General features: G+C 36.5%; 1 protein-coding gene across 1 annotated transcript; it reads left to right on the plus strand.

Moving 5' to 3' along the window:
• Positions 1-9,582: 9,582 nt before the first annotated feature.
• LOC149300332 (ras-related protein Rap-2b-like) lies at positions 9,583-10,134 on the plus strand. Its single transcript, XM_089485349.1, has one exon. The coding sequence runs from the start codon at positions 9,583-9,585 to the stop codon at positions 10,132-10,134; it is 552 nt and encodes a 183-aa protein (XP_089341475.1).
• The last annotated feature ends 1,231 nt before the right edge of the window (positions 10,135-11,365 follow it).

Consider the following 11,365-nt stretch of genomic DNA (forward strand, 5'->3'; position numbering starts at 1 on the left):
CTATTATTTCCCATAGCCACATACACCAAGAATTGGCAGGTACTTGCCCATCGCCGTAAAGCTATGAAGGGGTTAATTCACACCAACATTCCATAACATGTTTGGAAACAACCACTTTAACAACTCAAATCAGACTATGCTTTGGCATGTGTATCTTATTTTACATATAACATGATTGCTGCTGGTAACTTTTTTTTACATTAGGTAATAATGAAAATGTTAGAGGGATGAAGATTCAGGGGGGAATTATATTATAAATTGCTGTATGCTACGTGCAACACATTATTTATTTTGTATTAAAAAGTACCTGAAATAAAATCCTTGCAGATTAGAAAATTCATCGTATACAGAATATTGCTTCCTCCTGATGAAGAACATTCTTAAATCGGTGAACATTCATGTTTTTTCTAAAATCTCTTGGTATTAGATTTGCTTAGTAGAAAACAAATCTTTAATTTTTAGTCTAAAAACATGGTTTTCAGATGCCATCAAATTCTATTTAGCCTATGTAGTCTTAGGCTTAGGTCTGAAACAGTCCTTGTTCTTGTCTTGGATTCAGGATATATTTATGCCTGTCCCATGTATGTTTACATTTCCTCACTGTATTAGCCTCTACTACTGATGGGATATCTACCACCCTCTCAGTATTATTATTTATTGTTCTATACAGCACCTTCATACAGTGTTCCATAGTGCTGTACAATGGGTAGACAGGACATAACAAGAAACAACCTGAGACAACAGGTGAGGAGGGCTTACAATCTAGAAAATCAGTAAAGTAAAACTTCCTTTCATTACACTAAAATTTCCCATACAGTCCCAGCACTGAAGAATGCATATTAAAGAACTTTGCAAGCACTTCAATAAACTACTGCACCCCTCCATGGACTAATTTTCACACCACTTTTGGCTACTTGAAGCCTCCAATCATTAGTAGGAAAGCACTCCCGCTAAAATCCCTGGGAGCGCTTTCAGAGTCATCCAGTTGGCAAGATACCTAGGTATGATTGTGATCATGATTGTGATGCAGCTAAGCCATGTAGCAGAAGGCCCAGAACCGGGAAAACAGCATTAGAAAATAAAATCACAGTGTCTGTTAAATAGGGTTATAATGCTCCTGTTAAACAGGAGCATGAGAAAGCTTTCCCCATAATATCTAAACAGTGTGTATATATATATATATATATATATATATAATATTACATATTTAAATCTGTAAACACCAATACATACTTTTGGTTAGTGTATAGAAATTCAAAACCTAGGATGCGTGGAAAAATAACAAATCTGCTTTAATGTCTATCCTGCTTTCTCTATGTTGAACAAAGCACTTCACTTCCTAAGTGATAAAAATGTATAGCTCTTTTTATTACTATTTCTTGTGGATTTTCTTCTAAAAGCTTTAAAATAAGCCTATGACAAATGTAGAACACATTACCTTTGGAGATGCGTACTTAATTTATGTTTCTCGGTGTAGCCAGATGGACTGTAATATCCATACTTTAAACCTAAGACTAAATCATTCCGCTTAAGTGCTTACAGAGAGGCCCGAGTTCACTTTCTGCTTGTCTCGAATTGTTTTGTAAGTTCATGCCATGTGATGACTGCAGCTACTTTCCCAGTAGTTTCAACAGAAAGTATTTTCTCCCATGGGCAAATTCCAGGTCCTATGATGACCTGAAAAAGGCAATTGTATTTATCTGCTGTCAGGCTGTATTTTGGGCGTAGATGGGTTGAGACATGACTAACATTTTTTCTCCTTCCTTTACTGTTAAAGGGCTAGGAATCTTTTAAGAGCTTCTGGGTTGCTTCTAGGTTGCAGCTGGTTGCCGGTTATGTGTAAACATTACATTTATAGCACTACCCAAAGCTCGTTACATGCTGACACAGCATTTTGGAGTTTTGGAATCTTGTCAAGCAAAGGTTAATTAACTAATTAACATTGTACCCTATAACACTAAAGAATAAACTCAGTATACAGCTGTGTATTGGCTTGAACAGCTGGCCCGTCTGACCTTTGAGAATATAAACCATTGCTTCACTTTTATGATATTCCAGCAGGAACAATGTGTAATGCAATTCTATTAGTTTAATTAGGGTCGCTTCTAAAACATTTATTATGCGGAGCAGTAATGATTTTAATACAGATGCACGGCATGTGATTCATGCTTACGACTGTCAGTCAAAAGGTTAAAATTCACAGCATCGCAGCAAATGAACACAGATTTAAAATGGAATGTGGCAATGGAAACATTTCCTAAAACTTAAATATTATTATATCGTTATCTGGCTGATTCTAATTACTTAAAGCGATGGGAACTTCACTAGACTTGTTAGGCAGGAAGTGTATGCATGTGTGTAACTCACTTGCTATTCAGAGTATCTGGAACAAAGGTACAGTAATCTTTATCTGTCAAGACAGGAGCCGACCTACACACAACAGAGAGCTCCAATTACCATGAAGTTGAGTCAGCTTGTCAAGGCATGTCCATCGATTTCTCTAATTGGCTGATTCCTCCTGCATACTTAATGGTCAGTTCCGCTTGAATATTATTACCTGTTTGCTAAGCTCCGGGACCAGTCCTCTTGATGCAGGTGTATACACAAATCTATTTATCAAAAATAATTCAATTAACTCAACTAAAAGCATTTGTATGATAAAGGCAATAGGGGGCAGGGTTATGTATAATAAGAGATTGTGGCACAAAGGTTGGAAAGCGATGCTATCGCCACAGCAACCCGTAAAAAAGTTCCAGATGATTGGACCATTCCATTGGTTGCTGCTGTTATAAGCATACTTTTTTTATAATTTGCACTAGAATGACTGTTTGTACCCCTAGGAGCTAATCGGCAACATCAGGGCAACTGAATTTAAGGAAGTATTAATGGTTAACATGCTGCGGAATCTGATGGAGCTATATAAACCATAAATAATAATAAATAAGGTTTTAATATTTTTTCTATGATCTAAGTGTAGTAAATGAACAGATACTGTAGATTTAATTTAGAACTATAATTATGTAAAATGTTTTTTTTTCTCTTAATTTCTCTGTCTACAGGTGGTTGGGTCTTGCCCCACTTTTAAAGATGAAGTCAAGATTCTATTTATGTCATGAGACAATTTGCTGTCTTTCACTTTCCCCTTTCACTTAAAATTGCCGAAAAAAACGTTTATAACGGTCACAAAGTGTCACTTTCCAATACTGTTACAAACATAAAATGCATTTTCTGTCCTACCACAATAGCTCAAAGTGAACATGTGGTAAATTGATACATATCTGGCGGCCATTTAGAACCTCCTCACAGCAGGTCTCGATATGTGTTACACGCAATCACAGCTATTGTCGCGTGTTATAAATCCAATACAGTCAAACACAACGCATGTGCTGCAACGCTATACAAATTGCATTAACCCTTGCAACCAATGTTCCATCTAATTTTTCTTAGTTGGCGTGTGCAGAAAATTTCTCTTGTGCAAAAATTTTCACAGAGCAAAAATTTTGTGCGCACAATATCCGCACCGCATAAAGTTTCAAAAAAATTATTATTTTTTTCTTTTTTGGGGAAAAACTGTTGTGCGCACAATTTTTGGACGTGTGCGCTCTCTAAAAAAGCTATGTGCGCGCGCACAAGCGCACAGCTTAGAGGGAACACTGCTTGCAACCCTTGTCAGGTAAAAGTGACAACAATGAAAATGAACCCTTGCAATGCCAAATAAAATGTTATCTCATTCTCTAGCTACCACAATGCACCACGTACAAAATTAAAGGAATATGTGTTATGTGTGTGAGAACAAAAAAACTAATGAAATTTGCGTGCAGATGTAGTGTGTATGCAATATGCGACAAGTGTATATTTGTCTCAAATGTAATTTCAATCACCTCTTGCAGAGGTAACCTTTTGCTTTTCGTTCTGACCTCTGTACCTAAGGCTGTATCAAATTACTAATTACAACAGGCATTATATACTTTCCTTTGATCTGTTTCAACCATACTCTAAAATAACACTCGTTATGTGCGTCTCATCAATGTATTATTCCATTTGTCAAGAAGATTCCATTGGTTGTGATAGCAATAAGATCGCATTTTTAACTTTGCACCAGAATATTTTTTTAATTCATAACCCCCTTGTCTTTATTTAAATTTAAGTGCTATCATATTCATATTTAGATACAATGGATGGAAACTGAGGCATACATGATAACATTGCTTGGTAATACATAATTATGAAAGTAATTGATAGCAGTATTCATTAGTTCCATCAAAGTGCCCTCATATACACAAAAAAGACTTAGGGCCCCAAAAGGCTAGATGGCAATATCAACTTTCTCAACTTCGGTTGTATCTGTATGTGTAAATGTATCTGTTATATATTTGTTAACCATCCCATATTTCAATAGTTAGGAATTTGTTAGCATTCAATAAAAAAGTAATTATAAGAAGGAGATGACCTGGGAGTCCCTGCCATGCTGGAGGTGCAAGGAGCCTATGTTACACTACTACTTGCACATGCATATAGGGCGTGTGGTGGTTCTCTGTGGGTCCCTCTTTTTTTGGTGGTGAGGATTTCACAAAGGTTGCCTAATTGCCTAACCTTTGGGCAAAGCTTCAGCAGAGCAACAGGAGGCTGGGAGGGCTGTAAATTTACACTGTAAAACCAGACACATACACGGCTAGTCGTTTAATCCTATAAAGTTATGGAGATGTTAATTTACATACAAAAATTAGATTACAAAATTTAGGTGTGGATTTCTAGGGCACCGGACTGCCACACTGATCACATAATTAGGATGTTTATGATGTAACTGTTAGAACAGGAACATATCAAGTGACAACAGTGACTGACAAATGATGTTATATGCCTGGGGACTTGGAACTGATGCAAAATGAACTACTAACTTCCTAAGTAACACTACATCCTGTTTATTGTGTAACTAATAAGCTGTTGGACATTTGTTGCATAATTAAAAAAAGCATAAGGGGGTCATATCCAAAATCACTGCAGAAAAATAATAAACCTGTAAACTTTTAAAAATGTTTTTATTTTGCACATTTAAGTTCAATAAATTTTCCAGACAGATCTGTGTGAATATGTTTTTTTTTTACATGTGTAAATATTATATATTTCTTAATTATACTGATTTACTAACCAACTCTAACAGTGAGTTTTGAATGCAGAAAAGAGCAAAATATTAAGCTTAGTATCTGTGTTTTTTGTACACACTAAAAGAATAATACAACTTAAACCCCAACATGCATGACATATAAATCTTTTTTTTTTGTAGAAACTGTAAATATGAAAATGAAAATAAAACAATGGATTAAAATGCTGTTTTTGTTGCATTGTATTTCAATTGTAAAACAACAGTTGGGATCAAGGACGTTAGCACCAAATAGAGGTGTTTCTCTGTTGTTATTGTAACTCTTCTTTTTCTTCTCCTTTTAACACATTAACTGTGAATAATTCAGTCAAGGAACATGTCTGAACGAATAAGTAGATTTGCTGCTTTTGCACGAGGAGGAACTTCTAATATTAAGTGTAGTTCAATGTACAATGTGTTGTCCTGCATTTTTGGCACAGAAAGTGGAAGAAAGTACTATTATTTGTTATAAGTACATGCAAAATAATACAAAGTTCAAGACTTATGTCCCAGTTATTAAGTGGCATGGCCATAATACACAAATTATATGCACATCTGTGGCTTATCATACAGTTAAAGTGGTTCTTTTAAGGACCAAAAATAAATGGCATTAATCATAGAAACAATAGAATTTGACAGCAGATAGGTATTATCATAAATATAAATATTAATCTTTTATTGCAAAGATTGTTTAAAACAGTCATATGGTATATTAAGTGTTAACCCACACATATATAGTTTTATGGATTTAAGGACATGCATATTTAAGGACATACTGATGTATTGGCAACACTTGGCCTTTGATACACCGATCATAATACCCCCCCCCCCACAAATATACTCTTTTATAATCAACAAAATTTCAGAATACAAAGCTATAGTTTAATCTTGGATGAGTTAAGTAGAGTGCACTTGGGCTTGTTCACCATATATCCAGTCCTACAATTGTCTAAATGCAATGAGTATCTGACTGGTCATTAAATGAAGAGAGATTTCATACAAACTACATGGCAAATCCATCGTAAAAGAGACAAATGACAGATTTATTGCCATGGAATTAAGATTAAATTACAATTTTAAAGATTAATTTAAACTCGCAAGAGCACAACGCTCTTCTGTTTCTGTTCCATGTGTTCATTTTTCTGTATGTATTTTACCCTGCAACAGTGCTAGTGTATCCACTGATGATCTATAAACTAATAATAAAAATGATAATAAAAAAATGTAGTAATAACTATGCCCACCCATGCACTGCAGAATGTACTTTGTGAGACACTCAGCAGAACCACTTGGCTCCGTGCTATTTCACATTGATAGACTGTTTGACTATCTAGCAACATGAACCCAGGTGATGTTCAGTGCTGAACCCTAAATTGAACACTCTTTTCCTTAATGCTTTCCTAAGTGACAGACCAGTAAACAGCAGCTATTGACCACTTCTCTGCCCCTTCAACGGCTAATGTAAATAACAGACTGTCCATTGTCTTAAGCAACAGTATGATCTTGTATTGTCTGCAGTCTCAAAAGTTTGTAATTGGATGGTAAGTAGCAAGTTTTCGAACTGTGGATAGGATTATCCGCAAGTAACAAGTTCCCAACTGTTACTGTCTCTTTTTGAGCTGTAATTATGCCCTACTGTCTTTTGATCCATGCATTCTAATGAGACTGCTTGGGTGTGGATCCTGTCCACATGTGGCCATTCAGAATTGTCAAGGTAATCACTGATTCTATAAACAAAACACGTTTAATAGAACGAACAACAAAAGCCTAAACTGTAAATGGATTATGTATTCTTCAGAATTTCCTAATTGCATCTGGAATACCAATTTAAATAATTGAATCAATGCATTTAAGAAAATGTAGTCTTCACAGGATGTTACGTCTTTCATTTTAAAACCTTGCTTATGTGTTTTAGGAACTTTGATGCTTCATATGACCTCAAAGATCATTTGACTAACACCGCTTTGTTATTTACAACGTTTGTCATTTTGTGAGACTATGCTGATTTTGTTTTGTTTGTGAGTTGAGCAAATAATCAGAGCTAAAAAAAAATAAAATGTAAAAATAATTTTGCCAGTTTCTTAGAAATCCATTTTTATTCTTTAAATAAACTAAAAAAATACCCTACCCTTTGAACATATGTAACGAAAGAAACGCTGAGTAAATTGTTGTTGCTATATAAATAACAGCTAATAATACTACTACTAATAGTAAATTGATCGTACAAAAGTTGTCCCTTGGAACTGAGATTTTGAGCACAGTTACCCTTACAGAAAAGCTAAAAAAACACATTTGTAAAAGTAATGTACAAGATACATCAGATCCTCCATCTTCAAGGAGTGTCTTGGTAACTCTGTTTTACTATAATCTCTTGTTTGGGTGGAGTTCCTCAAAAGCCATACCCATGGTTGCCTGTTGCTAGACCAGCCTGCGCAGCACATCAAGGATCTCTTTTAATTACAGGCCTGAAGAAGAGACACCTGTCTCCTCCCTTTAGATAATACATTTAGGGCACCCATCTCATACTGTTAACTCATTGTCTGCCAGAGCAATGTGATTTTTGTTTCCGCCTGGTACTCAGAGGGTTACTTGGGGGAGAGGTATTTTACTATCAGAGTCATCTGGTTGAGCTGGAACACATAAGCTAAACATTAAGATAGAATCTCACTGTTAATAAATTCTGCTGAAAATTATGCAAATTATATAATACAGTAAATCTATATACAGAGAGAGACACACAGTTTATGTATTCATCTGTTATTTGCCCTTTAACATTAATATTTTAATGGAATTTTTTTATAATTACATTTTGTCCCTTGTGGCCCAAAGCTATTTTGATGATATGTGGTTTACAAACAAAACCCCACAACTTCTGGGGCCTTTTAAAATGTGAATTATCCCAAAGCATGTATCCATTAAGCAATGCAACTTCTCTCTCCACCCCTTCGTTAATAAGAACTAAAAGCAATATGCAATATTTAATAAGGGCTTTTAAACAAATGCATACTGCAAGGCAGGATATTCCATTCTGCTGATAATGTAAAAAGTGTCCATACTATAGTTACGGTAGATGCTAACCTTTCAGATATTGCTAATATGTAATGTAAGAAAGTTTTCAGTTACTGAGAAAGTGGTAGATAAATGGAACAGCCTCCCATCAGAGTTGAGGATAGACAAAAAGCTATCCTGAAGATCAAGGTCTGAGTCTTTACATCCAGGAAAAAATGGGCAGACTAGACTGGCTGGATGGTTCTTATCTGCCGTTGAATTCTGTTTCCGACATTTTTACCCCATGTATGTAATGTACTTACTTTTTTAACCCACACATAATTGTAAGCATGTAAAGTACCGTTTAGATAGCAAACATACTGACTTTTTAAAACTCTGTACGTGGTTGCAAGCTTGTGAAGTGTGGTTTAGCTGGCTAATGCTATGTAAACAGAGCAAGCCCACAGCCGTAGCTTGTATAATATGCGTACGCCGAAAAGCATAAGCAGTTTATTGCTTTAGGGCAAATTCACAGACACATCAGAAACTAGGATGAGACTTCCCTAAACTCCCCCACACCTAACTTTTTTCATTCTGAAGTAGTTCAGATGTTTTATTATTTCCTTATTCCTATTTACATGACGACGTCTCTTCCCATCTTTGTATTCTACTGGAAAGTATACATCATTGTCATTGAGCATTGTGTGCCAGGCCGGCTAATTGTCTCTTAAAACCATCCTGACAGTCATTGTCTTTGAAAAGAAGATTTAAAAAGAAAAAAAAAGCTTTTATACAGAGTATGAAACTTATCAAAGCAATAAATAAATAAACACAACATTCTGTTTTAAAACAAACATTTAGATCTGCTTTCTAGAAAACAATTGAAGTCCATTATTAAGTAATCAGAAGAAAAGTGATTCATCTCAGGTATTTATGAGCACAGAAAATACAGCTAATCATTAAAAAACATGCTGTACAAACACCAATCAAACACTCCACATGATTAGCCAATGGTGAATGAGTCATGCTTGACTAATGAAAATACTTTCTCTGCGGCTAAACGATTGAACCAATCAGAGAACAACTACTGCGGGATATTCAGAGATGACAGCTTGAGCAGCCAATGAGAAACCAGCAGTTACAAAATGCAAGTGTAATTCAAGATAACTAGAGTGTGGGCTGCCTTTAGAAAGGAATGGAGAGGAGGGCAGCATAAGAGAGCTGCAGGGCTGGTCTAACACATTGTGCACGATAATAACTGCCCCTGATCTGAGCTGCTCCCAGGAACTGGGGAGAGTTAAGCTTTTTTTTATTGCTGGTGCCTCCTGGATTCATGCGGAACAGATGAAGTGAATTCTTCTTGTGGAGAGCTGCCTTTCCTCTTACTCCACCAGCCTGGAGAGCAGAAGGCAAAAGGCAGGGGAAGCAGCAGCAGCAGCAGACAGCAAGAAGCCATGAGAGAATACAAAGTGGTTGTTCTTGGATCAGGAGGGGTGGGGAAATCAGCCCTGACTGTACAATTTGTCACTGGATCTTTTATCGAGAAATATGACCCCACCATTGAAGACTTCTACAGGAAAGAGATCGAGGTGGACTCATCGCCTTCAGTACTGGAGATACTGGACACGGCAGGGACAGAACAGTTTGCCTCGATGAGAGATCTGTACATTAAGAACGGACAGGGCTTTATACTGGTTTACAGCTTGGTGAATCAGCAGAGCTTCCAGGATATAAAGCCCATGAGGGATCAGATCATCAGAGTAAAAAGATATGAGAAAGTGCCCATGATCCTAGTGGGGAACAAGGTGGATCTGGAGGGTGAAAGGGAAGTTTCCTATGGAGAAGGCAAAGCGCTGGCTGATGAATGGAACTGCCCCTTTATGGAGACTTCAGCCAAAAATAAAGGCTCGGTAGACGAACTGTTCGCAGAGATTGTGAGACAAATGAACTATGCTTCCCAGCCCAATGGGGACGATCAGTGCTGCTCCTCCTGTGTCATCCTCTGAACACGACTCCCTGTTTACAATGCACTAATTTGACTTGTAACATGATTGGAAACAACTTTGCATTACACTGATTACAAGAGTTCCCAAAGGCTGGGTTGTCCTTGGATGTCATCTTGCAGAAAGTGGGCTTTCGGTTTGTGATTTCGGATTGGTGCACATTCCAGTTGTGAGCCATGGGATCTGCACAGTAAAAGTTTGGGCACAATACGTCTGTGTGTGAGAGAGAGTTAGGGGGAGAGGTCTTAGATTTGCCCCGAATGGTAGTTTTTAAAGTGCAGGTTTAGAAGATGAAAGATCTCCCCCTTCTCCAGCCAACACCACCCAAAAACAACTTTTGTTGGCTTAAATGGCCCATTGTGGAAACAGACTTACAGTGATCACCTGCTGACTTGTCATTTTAGGTATTACTATGCAAAGTTGGATTAATGTTACAGAGTATCCATTCATACGTATTGCACATCTAAAAATGATGCCAACTCAGTAGGGTGCCAGTTGTGGCACCACACTGATATTGTGTGTGATGGGGGAAAATCTATTTTGTTTACCTGCTGTATCAAATGGGACTTTGGGAAGATTGGTAGTATTTTTTTCTTATCAGCTGTGAAAATGTTACTAGTGTATTTTTTGTTGTTTTATTTTTCTGTTTTTCTGCTGGTAATATCTAATTTTTGATACCTAGTTATTTAATATACAGTGAAATGACTTAAATGTGTACCAGGGCCATCAACCCTGTGTCCTTAGAGTGCCTTTAAAATTCAGTGCCAATCTGTGAAAATCTCTACAAAAAATGACAATTACCTTTTATTCTGCAAACTACTTAACAGTTTCCTCTCAGAAATCATGGTGAACAAGCATGGACAAAAGGATCTATTGTCCCTTCAACCTATTTCTGAGCCTGTAAATGTTATTTCCATGTCTTGCACATTTTTTTTTTTAGAGGGGGTGGGGGTTGGAGGGGGGTTGATTAACCCTTTCTGTATTTTTCATCCCCTTTGTAAAAAAAAAAAAAAAAAAGGGCGTGAGCTGACACAGGAAGGGGTTTAATCTGATTGCAATGCATTTAATTCTCCTTTCTTTCATGTTTTTTAAATTGCCAGCAATGGTTTAACATTGCAAAGCAACAAATCTTTTAAAAAAAATGTGATGTACCATTAACAATTGTAATTTTATTTGTCAAGACATGTTCCCAAAAGCTTGTCTCCTATGTTTTAAAATAAGTTGAATACAAAAT

Source organism: Sceloporus occidentalis, unplaced genomic scaffold (genome assembly GCF_023333645.1).
Source record: "Sceloporus occidentalis isolate IW3139 unplaced genomic scaffold, rSceOcc1.0.p SCAF_25, whole genome shotgun sequence".
NCBI lineage: Eukaryota > Metazoa > Chordata > Lepidosauria > Squamata > Phrynosomatidae > Sceloporus > Sceloporus occidentalis.